Genomic DNA, 21,732 nt, shown 5'->3' with positions numbered 1-21,732 from the left:
ACAAATTACCAAAGGGATTAAATCACAGGTGTTTATTCCTGCAAATATTCTCATAGTGGCTTTTAAAAATAAAACCCAAGAATTGTTTATTGCTTCTGTAGAACAATATACATAAATATCTTACTTGTGCCACATCCCAAGAAAAGTAGAGTTCTCGAAATAATTATTCAATCCCAAAATCATTTTCCTTTCTTTGGGATTATTTAAAAAAATTTTTGATAGTAGTAATTATTTTGTGGCTTGGTTAGGATGTTGTTGACTACTCCAAGAAAAAATGTAAGAGAAAAATATATTTTGAAAAAAAGATAAACCATATCCTAAAGTGCTACATTTGAGCAGGCTTGCATGATAGCTGGGGAGTTTTATTGGAAATCAAGAGCAGTTTATCATGGGAATAATTTCCTAGGCATTTAATCTTTGTAAGAGACATCTTCATAATAATTCATATTAGCAGAGCACTAGTCAATATTATGCTTTTAGCAAAGTTAGAGGATATAACTTAGAAGTGGGAAAGAGGAATAATTAAAAATTAATAAAGCCTTCCTGGGATTGTTTAGTTTTAGATCTTGAGCATATTGGATGGATTGTAGATAGTACACAGACATGCATTTTATTTACTCTTATAATAATATTAATATAAATAAAATGAATATTTTCTTTCTGTCCTTCTTTATAAGCTTTCTGCCCATTAATGATTTAATATCCACCAGTAATTGGCAAATGTTAATTGCTATAAAGCTTAACTTTCTGGCTCTTTGGGAGAAGTGTTCAATTTTTCAGTAAGTGAAAAGTTAACTACCTCCTGCCTTGTCATTCTTGTCATCTAATCTACATTCTGTTGTGATGCAGTCAGACTAGAATATTACATTGCCTTTTGAGGTATGCCTTTACTGGGGTTTTAAGCAGTTGGTCTTTCTCCTATGATATTATAAATTATGCATTTCATGTGAATACATCCAGCCATTCTGGAGAGTAATTTGGAACTATGCTCAAAAAGTTATCAAACTGTGCATACCCTTTGATCCAGCAGTGTTTCTACTGGGCTTATATCCCAAAGAAATCTTAAAGAAAGGAAAAAGGGACCTGTATGTGCATGAATGTTTGTGGCAGGTCTCTTTGTAGTGGCCAGAAACTGGAAACTGCGTAGATGCTCATCAATTGGAGAATGGCTGAATAAATTGTGGTATATTAATATTATGGAATATTATTGTTCTGTAAGAAATGACCAGCAAGATGATTTCAGAAAGGCCTGGAGAGATTTACATGATGCTGAGTGAAATGAGCAAGACCAGGAGATCATTATATTCTTCAAACAATACTATATGATGATCAATTCTGATGGACATGGCCCTCTTCAGCAATGAGACAAACCAAATCAATTCCAATAGAGCAGTAATGAATTGAACCAGCCACACCCAGTGAAAGAACTCTGGGAGATGACTACAAACCATTATATAGAATTCCCAATCCCTCTATTTTTGTCCGCCTACATTTTTGATTTCCTTCACAGGCTAATAGAACACTATTTTAAAGTCTGATTCTTTTTGTACAGCAAAATAACTATTAGGACATGTATACTTATTTTGTATTTAATTTATAAATTAAATTATATATATAATAAATTATATAAAGTATAAATTAAATATACTTTAACATATTTAACATGTATTGGTCAACCTGCCATTGGGGGGAGGGATTGGGAGGGAAGGAGGAGGAAAATTGGAACAAAAGGTTTGGCAATTGTCAATGCTGTAAAATTACCCATGCATATAATTTGTAAATAAAAAGCTATAATAAAAAAATTATGCAATTCAGAATCCAATATTCCTGGTAATGTTCCATAGTATATGTTACATTAATAACAATTAAAAATAAAAGTATACTCTCTATGGTCACTTGCTTACTCAATCATATAAGTTCAAAATTCATTTTTTCCCTCTATATGTCTGAGAACTTAAATTAAAATCTTGACTTTGTTATATATCTCTTTAGTCTTAGAAACAACATTTAACTTCTCTGGGCCTTAGTTTCTAATCTACGAAATGAAAGGCTTGTACAAGATGGCCTCTGAGATCCTTTCTAGCTCCCAATCTATAATGCTATAAGGTTTGTCTCTGGTCATTTTCCCTAACCTTGTTGTTGTTATAGAAAATGTCCTAATACAGGTCTCTTGTTCCCTGCTGATGCTGCCAACTTATAGGAATTCTTTTAGCACTTCCTTACTCTTCTGTTACTTATTAAGAATTTCTTGAGACTCACTCCCAAATAGGTATGTGTGTACCATACATGCAAAGAATGACTCTATATCAGGGAGTCCAGGATCCCTTTTTTAGCTGATTAATACATAATTTAATAGTTTTAAAGCACCTCTTTCCACACCCCTGTTCACAATTAAAACCATATATTTGTTTGGATGGTCATTTTGAATTTGCATCCCTTCTTCCATTTCTAGTTACTCAAATGAAGCAAGAAACTTGGGAACTAAAGGATGATTTCCTTAGAAATAGAGCCACTTAATCTCCTTCAGCTGCCTATCATATTTTAGACAAGATTAGGAACCTGCCATAGAGATTAGAATTTATAGCTGTGCTAATTTCATGGAAAATCCTGCTGGATGTTAAAATAATTTTATAGTATTATTATTAATTTATATTACATTTATTAATTTTATAGTAAATTTAGTGGGTTTTTAAAAATCAATTCTATAATATTTCTCTCATCTTACTACATTTATACAGTGTTTTTTTAGATCAATATTATAGGTTGTACTTGTTTTTATAAACAAGTAGGAAGAAATTATCATAATTTGTAGCATATTTTGCTTGTAGAGAAAAAAAGATTCCAACATCCAACCAGATATAAATGGATTTTTTGGAACACAGCCCATTTATAAGGTAGAACTACCTTGTCACTATGTTGATAGGAATTTGAAGGGCTATGTGACACTTAAGAAATTATTTCATCTTAAATACTCAAGGAATTCTGATCATCTCAATCTGGGCATTTCTTCCAATGATGTAGATGACACCCTATCATTCCTGTCCATATTATGTAGCTCTTGTTATCTCAAAAGTTCATTATATGGAATCTACCCAACATGTTGGAGACCTTTCTTTCTCCTGAAATTGCAAGGGTGCCACTGAAGTCACATGAAAAAAACTTAAGTCACTCTGGAAATGCATTTGTCATCTGTCACATTTACCATGGAAACAAATCAACTTCTCTTCTTCTCATACAATTCTGTAGTTCAGGGGAATAAAGATAAGTGTCATTCCTCACAGATACAGCTTCACCAGAGTTTATTTCTAGACCCAAGGGAAAGAGAAAAATAGCTGCTAGAGCAGGGATGCAGTGTGCAATCTCCATGCATTCAGTGAGAAGCACATGGGTGGGTCAGACGAGAGGGAGAATCTACATCAAAGTCCTAGAGACCTGCAAGGTTCAGCCTTCTATATTGTTTTAGACGAAATTTCGAAATTGTTTAGATACCAGTGGGAGAATACTCTGTCATCTAAAAAGCTTGCAAAATTGAAGATATTTTCTATACAGTCTTATTAAGAAAGAAGGAATGCTAAGCAGAAGGAAAATAATGGAATAAAGTTTATCCCAACAGTACCATTTCAGCTAAAGGATGAAAATGAGACACTACAATTGTATCAGTCTAACCAAGTCTATTTCATCAGACCAAATTATTTGATGACTTCTTTTATCCTATTCTTCAGAGTTCCTCATTAACTATATGATGTATCATGTATGTTCTATGCATTAGTCATAACTACCTAGAAGATCTCAACTGAATTTTTTTGTGATTCTTTGAGAGGCATTGCTGTTTTATATTTTGAAAAATAAGAACATCGACAAAACATTAGTAATGGAATCTTAGGAATCATTGGATTCTCTGAGAAACTATGTCTCAGAGAATCCAATGATTCCTGAAGATGAAAAGATCCATGTTTACTTTCACTAGAATTTACTTGGGCAATTTTTCTAAAACAATCCAGCTAATTCCCCCTTTTAACTTTGTGCACAGCATATTTTCCATTTATACTATCTTTTCAATTATACATGTTTGGACATGATCTACATGGTTTCCATTAAAATACATGACATGTTGAAATTTGGATAATAGACATTGTTCATCCACTTTGTCTTCTCTGTGTTGTTGGACAGCCAAATTCCTTTAAGTCATTATAGCCCTCTTCCTGGAGGATCTGCATTGTCTTGAGGCTTGATATAATAAATAAAATATCATTCACAAATTGGATCATCTAAAAGCTATCATCATCCATACAGTATCTTCTTTGATCTGTACATTTCATTCCATCACATTGGAGAAAATCTGAGGCAAAAGTGTGTCTTTTAAATGATATGTCTGATATTTATTATCAGAGGGTCCCTGTTCCTGCTAGTGCTTCTCCTCATCCTGGAACTATAATCCTGAATTGTATATGAGCAATTCAATAGCATTCTGTTCCTAGAGCTAGCAGATCCCTTTCTGACCATTTGTCAGATTTCCTTACCATTTGTGGGTTAAGAGCGCCAAAAGCCACTGCCACCACTAATTCAGTTGCCTCCAAGACCTGTTGCTGGCTTGCTGAAGTTTGATTTGTGCCAGAGTGCTCCAATTCCATTCCAACGAGACAGACTTTTCCTGACATCCTTTTAAGCTGTCTTAAGCTGGAAAAATTGTTTCATTCCGTCTTTTTATTGGTTCTCTCACTCCACTTATTGTTTTGAGGCATTATTTTGAATATCGTTTGGACATTAATTTGGAAGGGCTTATGTGAGTTCCTGCCTTTACTTTACCATCTTGGCTTTCAAATTATTTGCAATTACTCAGTTATTTAAACTTATATATAAAGTTATTATGGGCAATTTCTATTGTTCATTTTTCATTTAAATAATTAAGGATTGATTATTTTAATTGAATGTCATTTCTTCTCATTATAATTCTTTCTTTTTGGTCTTTATAAATTCTGACATTAGCTATAATGAGTTTTAATCTGTGCACTGATTCAGGGATAAATTCTACAACAATAAAAATCATGTTATATTAAAATATTCAATTTTATTCTCTATTATCCAGTATCTACAAGTTCTTTTTTGAGGAAATATATATATATATATATATATATATATATATATATGTATATGTATATATGGATGAGACTTTTTGTAAATTTTGAAGTTTTAGCCTTTTAAATATTTTTTTCCAAACAATTATTTGAATTTCACCTCTCACCATCCTCAACTTTTCTACTTATCTGTTTTACTTGCTATGGGTTAAGCCTTATTGTCATATGCTTCCTAGCTATTTAACTCTATCTGAGTCATTTAAGCTGTATCTGCCTCAGTTTTGTCATGTGAAAAATGAGAACAATAATAATAACCCCCCTCACCAAGTTGTTGTGAAGATGGCATAAATGATTTGCAAACATTAATGCTCTATTATTATTGTTAGGTGTTAATAAGTATCAAGTATCAATGTATGATATTTTAATAGGAATCTATTAAGTTTTTCCTACAATTTCTCTACCACTTTGACCTCTACAGTGAAGATTGTTGCATAAGCTCCAATTTTTTCATTGTGTTCTTTTGCAAATGCACTCATCATTGATATTGCAATATATGATAACCAGATGTGGCATTAAACATCATTGCTTTGTACTCTTTGGACACATGATAAAGTCCAATACATTCATTTTGTTTTTTTTCAAGAAAGTTCTTATAAGCCATCCTTCCATGAGACTACAAGTTATTTATTTCTTCTAATATCATTCATAGCAAAAATATCAGTATTGACATGATTCAGATGCTCTAGGAATATGTCCACTTACTGACCATTGGATTTGTTGGTTATAATATTTGGCCATTATAAGTAGGAACAGTTTGGCAAGTAGTCAAAATTAAAATTATTTTATAATATAAAAACTTTATGTTCCTTAATACTTTATGCTTCTCTTCTGATTATTCTGTCACCATCATTACAAAAACAGAAAGTAACCATACAAAATGAAAGCTTATTCTCTATTTCCATTGTTTTACATTTTTCTATAGTAAAAAAATAAAATAAAATCTCATTGCTCAATAGCGAGCCAATAGGAATTGTCTGGATTTAATGAGTTGACTGACTTAGACCACAGAATCAGAATCTCCTAAATACTGCTATTGTAGCCTTTGAGAACTTAGCTTACTCTCTGTCATGATATGGTATCAAAGGAGGATTTATCTTTTAAACACGTACATATATGTGTGTTTGTGTGCCTTAATGTATTTACACATATGTGCGCATACACATAAACATATACAACTGTGTATATAGATGCATGGATATATATGTGCATACACTCCCATTTATGTATATACTAAATATATAGTGATATGCATAGACAGGAGCAAGTCACTATGTGTGTGACTACAAAATCCTAAATTTGGTAGTGATCTCAGCAGTAGTGCCTAATCTTTAGACATTTAGGAATCTGTACTGTAGCATATCTGAGAAATGGTCATTTACACTCTGAAGGCCACCAGAAGTGGAGGGAAGCCCCTGCCTCTTTTAGGCTCAATCCACTTTGTAATACCTACAATGATTAGGATATTGTCTCCTTCATATTAAGCCTAAATTTGCTTCTTTTAAAATTCAATCTACCTCCTTATTTTGCTCACTGGATATATTCTTTTTTCATGTCATTTTTTTCTAAAACTTTATATTTATTTTATTCTGAATTTAAATAACATATACATCTCCCTAATACAGAATAGGAGGAATAGGAAGTGATTGTACATGAAACTACAAGTCTATTATGTATAACTTGCTATTCCTTTAAACATATAAAATTATTATATAATCTTACCCCACCTTAGAAATGGCTACAATTAGACACAAAGATGTATGTGTATGTGTGTATATATATATATATATATACATATACATATATATGTATATATATAAATATCTAAAATTCTAAACATACTTCTATTCATCAGTTTTTTTTCTAGATACAGACAGCATCTTCCTTCAAATGTCTTTTGTAGTCAATTTGGATATTTATAATAATCAAAATGACTTCGTCATTCAAAGTTATTCTTTTTTTTTTAATAACGTTTTATTGACAGAACCCATGCCAGGGTAATTTTTTACAACATTATCCCTTGCACTCACTTCTATTCCTATTTTTCCCCTCCCTCCCTCCACCCCCTCCCCCAGATGGTAAGCAGTCCTATACATGTTAAATAGGTTATAGTAGATCTTAGATACAATATATGTGTGCAGAACCAACAGTTCTCTTGTTGCTCAGGGAGAATTGGATTTAGAAGGTATAAATAACCGGGAAGAAGAACAAAAATGCAACCAGTTTATATTCATTTCCTAGTGTTCTTTCTTTGGGTGTATCTGCTTCTGTTCATCCTTGATCAATTGAAACTGAGCTAGATTTTCTCTTTGTTGAAGAAATCCACTTCCATCAGAATACATTCTCATACAGTATCGTTGCTGAGGTATATAATGATCTCCTGGTTCTGCTGATTTCACTCAGCATCAGTTCATGTAAGTCTCGCCAATCCTCTCTGTATTCATCCTGCTGGTCATTTCTTACAGAGCAATAATATTCCATAACATTCATATGCCACAATTTATTAAACCATTCTCCAATTGATGGGCATCCATTCATTTTCCAGCTTCTAGGCACTACAAACAGGGCTGCCACAAACATTTTGGCACATACAGGTCCCTTTCCCTTCTTTAGTATCTCTTTGGGGTATAAGCCCAGTAGAAACACTGCTGGATCAAAGGGTATGCACAGTTTGATAACTTTTTGAACATAGTTCCAAATTGCTCTCCATAATGGCTGGATGTGTTCACAATTGCACCAACAATGTATCAGTGTCCCTGTTTTCCCACATCCCCACCACCCTTCCACACTATCTTTCCCTCTCATTCTAGCCAATCTGACAGGTGTGTAGTGGTATCTCAGAGTTGTCTTAATTTGCATTTCTCTGATCAATAGTGATTTGGAACACTCTTTCATATGAGTGGTAATAGTTTCAATTTCATCATCTGAAAATTGTCTGTTCATATCCTTTGACCATGTATCAATTGGAGAATGGTTTGATTTCTTATAAATTAGAGCCAATTCTCTATATATTTTGGAAATGAGTCCTTTATCAAAACCTTTGAGTGTAAAAATGTTTTCCCAGTTTATTGTTTCCCTTCTAATCTTGCCTGCATTAATTTTGTTTGTACAAAAACTTTTCAATTTGATACAATCAAAATTTTCTATTTTGTAGTCTATAGTGATCTCTAGTTCTTCTTTGGTCATAAATTCCTTCCTCTTCCACAGGTCTGAGAGGTAAACTATCCTATGCTCTTCCAATTTATTTATAATCTCTTTCTTCATGCCTAGATCATGAACCCATTTTGACCTTATCTTGTTATATGGTGTTAAGTGTGGGTCAATGCCTAGTTTCTGCCATACTAATTTCCAATTTTCCCAGCAATTTTTGTCAAATAATGCATTCTTATCCCCAAAACTGGGGTCTTTGGGTTTGTCAAACACTAGATAATTAAAGTTATTGGCTGTTTTGTCCTATGAACCTAACCTATTCCATTGATCAACTAGTCTATTTCTTAGCTAATACCAGATGGTTTTAGTAACTACTGCTTTATAATATAATTTTAGATCTGGTACAGCTAGGCCACCTTCATTTGATTTTTTTTCATTAATTCCCTTGAAATTCTTGACCTTTTGTTTTTCCATATGAACTTTGTTGTTATTTTTTCAAGGTCATCAAAATAGTTTTTGGGAAGTCTGATTGGCATAGAGCTAAATAAATAGATTAGTTTAGGTAGTATTGTCATCTTTATTATGTTTGTTCGCCCAATCCAAGAGCATTTAATATTTTTCCAGTTGGTTAGATCAGACTTAATTTGTGTGGAAAGTGTTTTGTAGTTTTGCTCATAAAGTTTATGATTTTCCCTTGGCAGATAGATTCCTAAATATTTTATATTATCAGTAGTTACTTTAAATGGAATTTCTCTTTGTAACTCTGACTGTTGGATTTTGTTAGTGATATATAAGAATGCTGATGACTTATGTGGGTTTATTTTATAACCAGCAACTTTGCTAAAGTTGTGGATTATTTCTAATAACTTTTTAGCAGAATCTCTGGGGTTCTCTAAGTATACCATCATGTCATCGGCAAAGAGTGATAATTTGGCTTCCTCATTGCCTATTCTTATTCCTTTAATCTCTTTCTCAGCTCTTATTGCCAAAGCTAGCATTTCTAATACAATATTAAATAGTAATGGTGATAGTGGGCAACCTTGTTTCACTCCTGATCTTATTGGGAATGGTTGCAGTTTGTCCCCATTACATATGATGCTTACTGCTGGTTTTAAATAGATACTTGGTGTTCTTTTTCCAAAACACACAGGTGATAAAAGTTCAGATCTTTTATTGTGTCCTTCAATCTGGCCCGGTTAGCTCAGGGCTATCTCTCTACTTGGTTCCAAGAGATCTTGCAGCTTTGTCCTTGGCTTCTGCCTCTGCTTTCTTCAGCCTCCAGCCAGCACCAAGTTGGAAGATACGATGAATCTCTCTTGCCTCAAAGATAGGGCTTGTAGGCTTTCTTGCAGAATGCTCCTCTCTGACTCCTGGGAATGCTCCCAAGAAAAACTCTCTCAAGCTCTAAGAGCTTCCTGCATATATATGATCTCCCAAAGGTTAACACCCCCTTCAGGAGAGAGAGGGATTCTGGGTTATCTCCCAGAGTGCTCTCTGGCCCTAAGGGAGGTGTGAATTTGGATATCTCATACTAAGCCATACTAAACCCTGAAAATCTCTCAAACGTGTGAACTCCATTGAGTACTTAGATACTTATGAGCTCTCAAAAGGTGTGAACACAAGCAATGTTTCCATCAGTTGTACTTAGTACCTTGTTTCAAGTTCTGGCCCAAAATATATCTCCTTCTAAGATCAAATCAATCATATTGAACCATGACGAATTAGATAATTATTGTCTCTATCAATTCCAATGGCTTAACACTTTGTAAAGAATCCAACAGATACTACTGATTATATTAAGGAAAAGTTCATTTATTCCTATATTCTCAAATGTTTTTAATAGGAATGGATGTTGGATTTTATCAAATGTTTTTTCTGCATCTATTGAGATGATATATGGTTTTTGTTAATTTGGTTATTAATATGGCCAATTATACTGATAGTTTTCCTAATATTGGACCAGCCCTGCATTCCTGGTATAAATCCTACTTGATCATGGTGTATTATCCTGGGAATGATTTTCGGTAGTCTTTTTGCTAATATTTTATTTAAGATTTTAGCATCAATATTCATTAGGGAGATTGTTCTATAATTTTCTTTCTCTGTTTTCAACTTACCTGGGTTAGGCATCAGTACCATGTCTGTGTCATAAAAGGAATTTGGTAGGACTCCTTCATTCCCTATTTTTTCAAATAGTTTACAAAGCATTGGGACTAATTGTTCTTTGAATGTTTGGTAGAATTCACATGTAAATTTTTTCAAATAGTTTACAAAGCATTGGGACTAATTGTTCTTTGAATGTTTGGTAGAATTCACATGTAAATCCATCTGGTCCTAGGGATTTTTTTTTTTTTTTTTTTAGGGAGTTGATTAATAGCTTGTTCTACTTCTTTTTCTGAAATGGGACTATTTAAGCAATTTACTTCCTCCTCTGATAATCTGGGAAGCCTATATTTTTGGAGGTAGTCATCCATTTTGCTTAGGTTATCAAATTTATTGGCATAAAGTTGGGCAAAGCAACCCCTTATTATTTCTTTAATTTCCTCTTCATTGGTGGAAAGTTCTCCTTTTTCATTTTTAAGACTACTAATTTGATTTTCCTCTCCTTTTTCTAATCAGATTTACCAAAGGTTTATCAATTTTGTTGGTTTTTTTCATAAAACCAACTCTTAGTTTTATTTATTAGTTCAATAGTCTTTTTTTTTACTTTCAATATTATTAATTTCCCCTTTTAATTTTAGAATTTCAAGTTTAGTAATTGATTGGGGGTTTTTAATTTGGTCTTTTTCTAGGTTTTTAAGTTGCAAGCCCAATTCATTGACCTTCTCTTTCTCTATTTTGTTCAAGTAAGCCTCTAAGGATATAAAATTTCCCCTTATTACCGCTTTGGCTGCATCCCACAAATTTTGGTATGATGTCTCACTGTTGTCATTATCTTGAGTGAAATAATTAATTGTGTCTATAATTTGCTGTTTCACCCAATCATTCTTTAAGATGAGATTATTTAGTTTCTAATTACTTTTTGATATATTTATACCTAACTTTTTGTTGTATGTAGTTTTTATTGCATTGTGATCTGAAAAGAAAGCATTTACTATTTCTGCCTTCCTGCATTTCATTTTGAGATCTTTATGTCCTAATATATGGTCAATTTTTGTGTAGGTTCCATGAACTGCTGAGAAGAATGTATACTCCTTTCTGCCACCATTCAGTTTTCTCCAGAGATCTATCATACCTAATTTTTCCAATATTCTATTTACCTCTTTAGTTTCTTTCTTATTTGTTTTGTGATTTAGTTTATCTAAATCTGACAGTGCAAGATTGAGATCTCCCACTATTATAGTTTTGCTATCTATTTCTTCTCGCAACTCTCTTAACTTCTCCTTTAGGAAGTTAGATGCTATACCACTTGGTGCATATATATTTAATACTGATGTTGCTTCATTGTCTAAAGTACCTTTTAGCAAGATATAGTTTCCTTCCTTATCACTTTTAATTAGATCAATTTTTGCTTTTGCTTGATCTGAGATAAGGATGACTATCCCTACTTTTTTGACTTCACCTGAAGCATAACAGATTCTGCTCCAGCCTTTTATCTTTACTCTGTATGTATCTCCCTGTTTTGAATGTGTTTCCTGCAAACAATATATTGTAGAGTTCTGACTTTTGATCCAGTCTGCTATCCACCTCCTCTTTATGGGGGAGTTCATCCCATTCACATTTATGGTTAAAATTACTAATTCTGTATTTCCTGCCATCCTAATATCCCCAGATTATGCTTTCCTTTTTCTTGCCCTCCTTCCCCCCTTCCTTAGTATTAAACTTATTGGTCCCACTTGCATCCCGCAGCTCTCCCTCTTTAGTATCCCTCCTTCTTCCCTTTGAATCCCTTCCCCTTTCTTGTACCCTTCCCTTATTACTCTTTTTCCTTTTCCCTTTTCCTCTCCCACTTTTTAATGAGGTGAGAGAAGATTCTCTGTAAAACAAATATGTCAATTATTTCCTCTTTGAGCCAACTCTGATGAGAGTAAGATTCGCACAATGTTCCTCCCCCTCTCTAAGTTCCCTCAGATATGATAGGTTTCCTTTGCCTCATCGTTGCATGTAGTTTCCCTCTTTTTATCTCCCCTTTACCCTTTTTCTAACGTTATTCCCTTTCCATTTCTACTTCCCTTTTTTATGCTATATCAGTAAAATCAAATTATACATGTGGTTTTTATGTATATCCACAACAGAAATACAGTTCTCAAGAGTTCCTTTTAGCTTTTTCTACTTGTCTTGAGTTCTGTTGTTGGACATCAAATTTTTTGTTTAAGTCTGTTTTTTTTCTTTAGAAACAGATGGAATTCCTCTGTTTCATTAAATGTCCATCTTCTTCCATGGAAAAAAAATGCTCAGCTTAGCTAGGTAGTTTATTCTTGGCTGCATTCCAAGTTCTTTTGCCCTTCAGAATATCAAATTCCAGTCCCTTTGATCCTTTAATGTTGAGGCAGCCAGATCTTGTGTGACCCTTATTGTGGCACCTTGGCTTTGAACTGTTTTTTTCCTGCTGCTTGTAGAATTTTTTCTTTAGTCTGAAAATTCTGAAGTTTGGCCACAATATTCCTTGGAGTCTTTATTTTAGGGTCTTTTTCAGAAGGTGTTCAATGGATTCTTTCAACGCCTATCAAAGTTATTCTTAAAACAATACTCTGGAGAGGTAGATTATGGGAATATGACAGAGTAGATCAGAAAATTTCAAGCTCTCCAAATTTCTCCTACAAACAAAACAAAATTGTGCGTCAGGGTGAAATAGGTAAAAAACAAATACTATTGGGGCAGAACTAGGCATCCTCCTGGGACACTACTGAAGAAATACTCCAGGAGGGAGGTTTAAGCCACATGAAGTGTAAACACTTTTAGATTAGCCCCTCTGAAACAGTGAGCAGGAATCCATGGAGTAGCTGGGTTACGAGGTAGCCTCAGGTGAAACACAGGAACTTTCACCTTCTGGACAGTATGGGGAGTCCCTCTGAATCTGAGAATATTGAGGGAACCTTGGCTGATAAGGAATACCACGCCCAACTGTGCTGCTGAAATACTACCCTAGGCAAGAAGGAACATACACAGAGAACGGGGCAAGAAAGCTATTGGCTGCTGACACATAAAAGAAGCTTAGAGTTCTTGTTTTAAGGTTCTAGGCTAGAGGAGAAAACTAAATTTAAATCAGAAGCACCATGACTTCCATCCTAGAATTAAAGATGGTTACACTAATAAGCTCTCATTAAAAACAACAACAACAATAACAACCACGGGCAAAGGAGAAAGAACCTAACCATAGAATCTTATTATGGGAATACAGAAAACTGGGATTCATCTTCAGAGGAGGACATTAAATTAAAAATGCTTTTGTAACTCAAAAAAATTATTGAAGAACTCAAAAATCAAACGAGGGAGACAAGAAAAATTAAAAGAAAAAGAAAAACAATAATAACAATAATAAAATCCAGGACAAGCAAGCAGATTATGAAAAGAAAGTCAACCAACTAGGAAAGAAGATCCAGAGTATCAAAAAAGAAAATAATTCTTTGAAAATTAGAATTGGGCAAGGGGAAGCTAGCAAAGCTGTAAGAGACCAAGAAATAATAAAACAAAATATTAAAAATGAAAAAAATAGAAGATAATGTAAAACACTGTAAGAAAAACAACAGATCTGGAGAACAGATCAAAAAAAGGAAAGAAAAGAATAATTGGGCTACTGAAAAACTGTGGGGGGAAAAAAAACAAAAATAAAAACTTGATATAGTAGTTAGTACAAGTAACAATCAAAGAAAATTGTCCTGCAATGTTAGAATGGAAACTAGAAATAGACAAAAAGTAATGATTACCACCTTTAAGAGAACCTTTGTGGAAAATTCATAGAGATATTATTGCCAAATTTTAAAATCTACAAAATCAAAGAGAACATTTTGCAACAAACAAACAATAAACAATTCAAATGTGTAGCTACACTTAGAATTGTACAGGATTTATCAGTAGCTATATTAAAAGACCACAAGTGCTGAAATATTTTATATTGACAATCAAAACAGGCTTGTGATTGAAACTATTATGTCCAGAAAAATTAAGCATATTATTGAAGGAAAAAAGTGGACATTCAGTGAACTGATAGATTTTCAAGATATTGCTACCAAACCTAAACTCAGTAGAAAATTTAACAAATAAAAGCCAACATCAAAGATTAATTTCAAGGGACTCAGGACAAATTGTTCATGTTTTAATATGTGGAAATGTAAACCATATGTCTAAGATTGACATCAGTAATCCAAAAATATTAGGATAGAGCTGAGTATGATCTAAAAAAAAGCAAAACCATCTAGGAAAAAAATAGTTTAATTTGCTATAGAAATGAGGTGCAGAGGAAAAACCAATACAGAGACATTAAAGGGAGAAAGGGGACTGGTAATTCCAGAAATTTATAATGGGAATTTACATTGGGAAATTTACATGGAAAGTATAGCATCATCTAAAATCCATACAGAAATAAGGGGGGGTAGGAATAAGATAAGGCGGAGTACAGACGGATGTTTAGATTGTAGGAGTGGGAATAAGATATATAAATAAATGAGAGTGGAATAAAGAAAGAAGGAAAGAAAAAGGGAGGTTAAGTAAAAGCTAGGCAAGGAGTAGAATTAAAATAGAAGAGTTAGCAGGGATAAGAAATAAAATATACAAGCAAAATAACAAGAATCAGGAGTAGAATTTATTAGGGAAAAAAAGTAGGGCTAGTAATCATTGATCTTAAAGTCAAACTTAAATATTCAATTAAAAGAGAATTCTTATGTCAGCAATATTAATATTGTTTTAGATTCATGTCTATGAATGTATAAATGTTTATGTATACATATAGTGTAAGTGTACTGTGTATGCATGTAAATATATGTATGTGTATATAGATACATGTAAGTGTGTGTGGGTATGTATGTAGACATACATAAACATATCCTTGCTTAACTGTGATCTGTTCTAGGGAGGGGGAGGAATGAAAGAGGAAAAAAAGGAAAAAGTAAAAAAGTACATAGCAAAGAATAATCTGCAGGGAAGCAGAGGAAAGACAGTTATGATTATAATGTTTTTTATATATATACTTTTTTGCAATGAAAATTTATTACATATTTTGAATTTTCCCTAATGTTCTGGTAGGCACATGACATTATCTTGTTTGTTTATTTTTTTCCTTTTTCTGTCTTTTTCTATTTTTCTCATTTTGTATTTAGTTTTAAAAATAAAGAAAAAAATACTGTTGTTACTGTATATAATGTTCTCTTGATTCTGTTCATTTTGCTCTTCATTATTTGCTTCATTTTTCTATGTTTTTTCTAAGATCATCAGGCTTATCATTTCTTATATAACAGTAAAATTATGATTGTGTCATTTTCATCCTTTACAAGTTAGCTTTCCAAATACATAAAGATATCTATAATGAGACACCTTAGTCTTCTCTTCTCCAGGGTTTACATCCCCAGTTACTTTGATAGACTGTCTTGTAACATGGAATATGGATCCTTTATATCTAATTTGCCCTTCAGCTGACATTCACTAAATTAATGATAGTCTTAAACTATAGCACCCATAATTTGAACACATTGTTTCAGATGTCATCTGACCAGCAATGTCATTGTCACTTATTTATTTAGAAAAATAATGCCCCTTTTATTATAGCTTAAATTTTCTTTAGCTATTTTGGTTGACAAATTATACTTCTTATTCAGGTTGAGATTGTATTCTACAACAACCAAAAGATTTTTTACAAATTATTGTCTAATCATGTTATCCTTTCCCTTGTTCTTGTGAAATTAGTTTTTTTCAACACAAGTACCAAACTTTATATTGATCTTTATTAAATTTTATCTTATTAAATTCAGATTTTGTCAAGATATTTTAAGATATCGATTAAAAGGGGAAAAGAAATTAAGCTTATTCTTTTTAAGCCCTTATGGATAGGTTAGGGATGATTGATGAGTAAGGAAAATTGAATTGATATCTTTTAAAAAAAAAGAGAAAACTTCCCATCAAATAGAACTATTTAATACTAAAATAGATTTACTCAAAATGTTGTTAGTTTCTTTTTTAGAAGGCCTTCAACAAAAATTATATGTCAATTGGTTGAGTATGATGTCAAAGGAATTCTTATTCAAATGTGAATTGGTTCTTGTGATCTATAAGGTTCCCTTTAACTCTGAGCTTCTGTGTTCCTTCTTTATTCTTCAAAATAAAAAAAAATTATTATTAAAAACTAGAAGGTGAAAGTGAATTGTTAGTGGCATTGCCAAAATAAAAATAATCAAAAGGGCCTATGATATAAAAATAGGTATCTAGTAAAATAATAATGTCATTTATGTTATACTTTAAAGTTTTAAAGTTTATAAGATACTTTAAACATACACATAAGCTGAATATGATCTTTACAATAATCCTGTGAAATATATATTTATTATTATTATTGTTGTTCCCATTTTATAGATGAAGAAACACAAATTTAGAGAAATTAAATGATTTGTTTAGTATCTGCAAGTAGTGTCTGATGCAAGATTTAAACTCAAGTTTTCCTGATTCCAAGTCAATTTTGCTCTTCAGTAAATGATCTATGGAATGATGTGGTGGGATATCCAATATGACTTTTCTCCCTATTCCACTAAAAAATACTACCTTAAGGAAATGATTCTATTTTTAAATTATTTCCTTGACTCTCTACAATTTAATATCGGGTTTTTTTTTATTTTTGGCAGAAAGATTTCGAGATTTGCTTCTCCCTCCATCTGGACAAGATTCAGAGATTCTGCCCTTCATCCAGCCAAGGAATTATCCCAAGTAAGTGATTTAATTCTCTCTTTTTTTTATTTTTTTATTTTTTATTTAATAGCCTTTTATTTACAGGATATATACATGGGTAACTTTACAGCATTAACAATTGCCAAACCTCTTGTTCCAATTTTTCACCTCTTACCCCCCCCACCCCCTCCCCTAAATGGCAGGATGACCAGTAGATGTTAAATATATTAAAATATAACTTAGATACACAATAAGTATACATGACCAAAACATTATTTTGCTGTACAAAAAGTATCAGACTCTGAATTATTGTACAATTAGCTTGTGAAGGAAATCAAAAATGCATGTGTGCATAAATATAGGGATTGGGAATTCAATGTAATGGTTTTTAGTCATCTCCCAGAGTTCTTTTTCTGGGTATAGCTAGTTCAGTTCATTACTGCTCCATTAGAAATGATTTGGTTGATCTTGTTGCTGAGGATGGCCTGATCCATCAGAACTGGTCATCATCTAGTATTGTTGTTGAAGTATATAATGATCTCCTGGTCCTAAGTGATTTAATTCTCTAGAAACTAGGCTGGGGGTGGAGAGAAATCTGAAATGACTTTCCTAAGAAGTAGGGAAAGTATTTGATTTTTGCTTAAGATTTCTGAATAGGGAATCACAAACCTCATAATCCTAGATATACTTTGGGGATAAACCCTGCAGGCAGAGTCAATTCCATAAAATAGATTTTGAGCTCTTCATATCCATGTCAAAAGCTAAGTGTAGCTTTTGAGTGTAGCCTTTCTGTCATTAGGGAGTTGTTGGGGGACTTCAGACAATAAGCCGTCTGGATCAGTGTCTCCTAGAGCCTCATTTCTTTGACGCTTTGTGTTGATACAGGCAGATATTTTGTCAGACTAATCCCTACTCTTGTCTTGTGGGTCTCTCATTCATGCTGATGGATGCATTTGGATTTTAAGAAGCTGCCCCTGAAAGCAAGCACATGCTAAAGATGAATTTAATGATCTTATCAGAGATTCAGGAGTGGACAATGAGAAGTAACAAGCAAGCAGGTTCTAGTGTCCAATTTAAAGTGCATTATACTAAGAGAGAGAGAGGAGAAATTTATCTTTCCTTCCCACCTCCAGTTTAGTGTTTTATTCCTAAAACAAATGCCCTAAAATCACAAAAGTGTCATAGCTTACTGTTTGATGATTTTTGTACCAGCTCACATATTTCTGAATCTTGGTTTCCTCATATGTAAAAGGAGAGGAATGATACTTGCCCTATTTACCTTGAATGGATGTTTTGAGGCTCAAATGAGTTAGTTTATGTAAAGCATTAAGTATCATACAAATAGTTAATGTTTTAATGGCTGGCAATAGGAGATTAAGAAATATTTGCTCATTGATGTATTGTTATTAGCTAAGCAATAGTTTAATTCCATGAAATGGAGGATAACCATGATCAAATTGATAAATTATAACAACATCCATCTTTTCCTCTGTCTCTTACTCTGTGTGTCTCTCTCTTGTTTTTTTTTTTTTTTAGTCAACATAATTTTGGGTACATTTTAATTTTCTACTTTATTAGAACATGAAAGCATTCATTGATTTTATTTCCTTAGGGAAAAATCAAGATTTGTGAATACTTAAATATGTTTTACTGACCTCTTTTCCAAAGGATGCATAATTAATCTTCACAATATTAATGTAATCTTAACCATGATTGTGAATTTACTTTTATTCCATGTACATCACACAACTTTTGACCTTTAGCTATGACTGCAGTGCCAGACTTTCTTTCTCTTCTTCAATACCACTAACATATACAAAGAAATGTAGATATAATGTTGAAAGAGACATTGGAGGATTATATTGTCCAACTGACTTATTTTATAGATGATGAAACTTGAACTCAGAACACTTGTAACTTGCCTAAGGTCACACAAGCAATAACTTGTTAGAGGAAGGATTTTAACTTGGGTCCTCAGACTTCAGAGTCAGCACTCTTTCCACTATACCCTGCTGCCTATCTCTGGTTCATTATATTTATTCATGTACTATCATCTGTGAAGATCGCGTATTTTAAAATCAGCTAGAGTCAGGAATTCAGGTTAGGGGAAAATCGTCAGTCTTTATTCTCAGTGAAGAAGGATAGGAGGTGGAAGAGAATCGGCGATAGCAATGTGTGCAGCTGAGTCAAGAAGCTAGCTCGACCAGCAGCCACACAACCAGCAGCTCGGAGTCTCGAACCCAGGCCCAATCTCTCCCAGCTTCTCTTCCTCCCTCTCTCTCTGCCTCCACCCACCAAAATCGTCATTTCCTATACAACACATCAGGACTTGCATGGAGAGTGGGCAGGGACCATTCTTTATCCAATCATGTATATTAATAGAGTATAGCCCAATTACTATTTAGCCTCACGTACTTGGGACCTCAGTGCATCAACTCAAACTTCAGCCCATTACTATCATCCACTGCAATCAAACTCACCACTAATTAAGCCCTTCCTATAGACACAGGAGCTCTTTAGATGCTGAGGACTATGCAATATAAACAGGAGGTACTTTGTGCTCTTATGGGGCTTATTAGAAGTACACTACATGAATAATAAATATGTGAATAATATGATACAGATGGATCATTGTGCCTTTGCCTATAAAAGGAATAAGTGACCCTCATCTATTTCTATAGTGTCATAGTTGTCACAGTGTCTATTTAGAGAATTATCTGTTGTCCAGATCTATTTCCCAGAGACTAAAGCAGTTTTGTTACCTTTGTTTAAAAAGGGTAACTTCTTCTCTGTTTATTTCAAAGCAGATGATCATTCTGCTATGGTTATTTTCCTAGACTCATCAGCTATGTAGGACAATAGACCTCCTTTGTGTTTAAAAATGTTATTTCCAGTAGAGATGTAATCTCCTTCTGCAAAGGCTGATTACTTCCAAATACAATAAGTTAAGTATAGTATTTTTTTTAGTGTATAATTGCAACTGGACATTGTTTAAAATCTAATGGCAGGATAATGAAGAGACACATTATATTAATTTGGAGGACTGGGGATATGTAAGCCTAGATAAAAGAAGACATTCAAAGTGGGTAATTTAGAAAAGTTAGATGTAGACTCTTACCACAAGAAGAGCAATGTTGGAGGAACTGATGAATCTCTATGACGGTGGTCACTGGCTTTAAAACAGTTCCACAAACCCCTGTATTTTGTCTTATCTGACCTAATCAAGATAGTTAATTTCCAAAGTACCTGAGTCCCCTTATCCTCATTCTTCACCATTTTTGTGTAATCAACCCCTCTTGGTACTTTAATGAAATCTATAGACCTCAAGTAAAAAACCTTTGGGATAGATTAATAAAGTTGTAATTGATTCTCAGTATGTGTGTTTACCTCATTATAAAATCACATAACTCCTAACAGCCACAGGCCATCTGGTGATAGATCCGTATCTGAGTGCTGCTAACTTCCAGACAGTACGAGTTTCATTTCCTTGAACCAGACAAAGTCAAGGAGCAAGTATTTTCACTGGATAAGAATCTTTAAATGAGGACTGCAGGTGAGCCTGCAAGAAGATGGTACATTCTAGCATCCAGAGAAAATGAAATGAAACTGGTATCTTCTGTCTCTTCTCTCTTGAAACTGGAAGCCAGAAGCATCCCCCCAAAAAACTGTAGAACACAATGAAATTCAAGAAACTTGGAGACAAAAAGCCTTTCCTGCTCTCTCCCACTCTGCCCTAACTCTCATACAGGTGTAGGGCATCTGATCTTCATCAATAAGAAGAGAATCCCATGCCAAAGACTTCCGGGACTGAGATTACATAAATACCTTCCCAACTCCACCCCTCTTTTTGTGACAGTCAGAGATTCACAGCTAGATAATTATGGCACTTTGAGATTTGTGATACTCTGCAAATATCTCTCTAACAATCCTGAGCACTGGGTGTTAGTGTTACTCTCATTTTATAAAAGAGGAAACTGAGGCAGATAGAGGTGAAGTGATTTACATAGGGTCAAATAGGAAATTTTTGAGGCCAGGTTGGAATTGCCATGTTTCTACTTTTAGATCTAGTGCTCTGTACACTGCACCACCTAGCTAAAACTGACACTTAAAGAGTATCTACACAATTCTTTTATTTTATGATCTAAGAAAGAGGTCCAGTTTATCATCACTAATCTGGGAAATAGTTGGAACAAAACTTGAACAAACCAGATCTTCCTAATTGAAAAAATAAACAACTCATCATGATCATTTAAAAAAAAAAAAGCTGTTTAGGGGGCAGCTGGTTGGTGTAGTAGATAGAGCACCAACCCTGAAGTCAGGAGGATCTGAGTTCAAATCTGATCTCAGACATTTAAGACTTCTTAGTTGTGTGATCCTGGACAAGTCACTTAACCCCCATTGCCGCAGGAGGAAAAAAAGCTATCTAAAGGAACAAAATCCTAATCACTTATCTAGCAAATAACAAAAGAAATTCATATTGTTCTATAAGATAATTTCAGGATGACGTAGTTCTAAATCCTGCCTCAGAAATTTACTAACTGCCTGACCTTAGTCACTTATATCTCAGCTTTTTCATCTGTAAAGGGGAAATAATGACCATCCTATTTCTTAGAATTTTTGTTAGTAAGATGTTGAAAGA

At 33.5% G+C, this 21,732-nt stretch overlaps 1 protein-coding gene across 3 annotated transcripts in view; it reads left to right on the top strand.

Annotated features, from left to right (window-relative positions):
• Positions 1 to 21,732, top strand: part of NOX4 (NADPH oxidase 4) — a 232,949-nt gene that overhangs the window by 157,924 nt on the left and 53,293 nt on the right. For all 3 annotated transcript variants that reach the window (XM_003764641.2, XM_031961906.1, XM_031961907.1), the window contains one exon: positions 17,051 to 17,132. In XM_003764641.2, coding sequence (XP_003764689.1) covers positions 17,051 to 17,132 — 82 coding nt within the window. The remainder of the gene's footprint in view (positions 1 to 17,050; positions 17,133 to 21,732) is intronic.

This window comes from Sarcophilus harrisii, chromosome 3 (assembly GCF_902635505.1).
Source record: "Sarcophilus harrisii chromosome 3, mSarHar1.11, whole genome shotgun sequence".
Classification (NCBI taxonomy): domain Eukaryota; kingdom Metazoa; phylum Chordata; class Mammalia; order Dasyuromorphia; family Dasyuridae; genus Sarcophilus; species Sarcophilus harrisii.
This window is presented reverse-complemented; position numbering and strand designations above follow the sequence as displayed.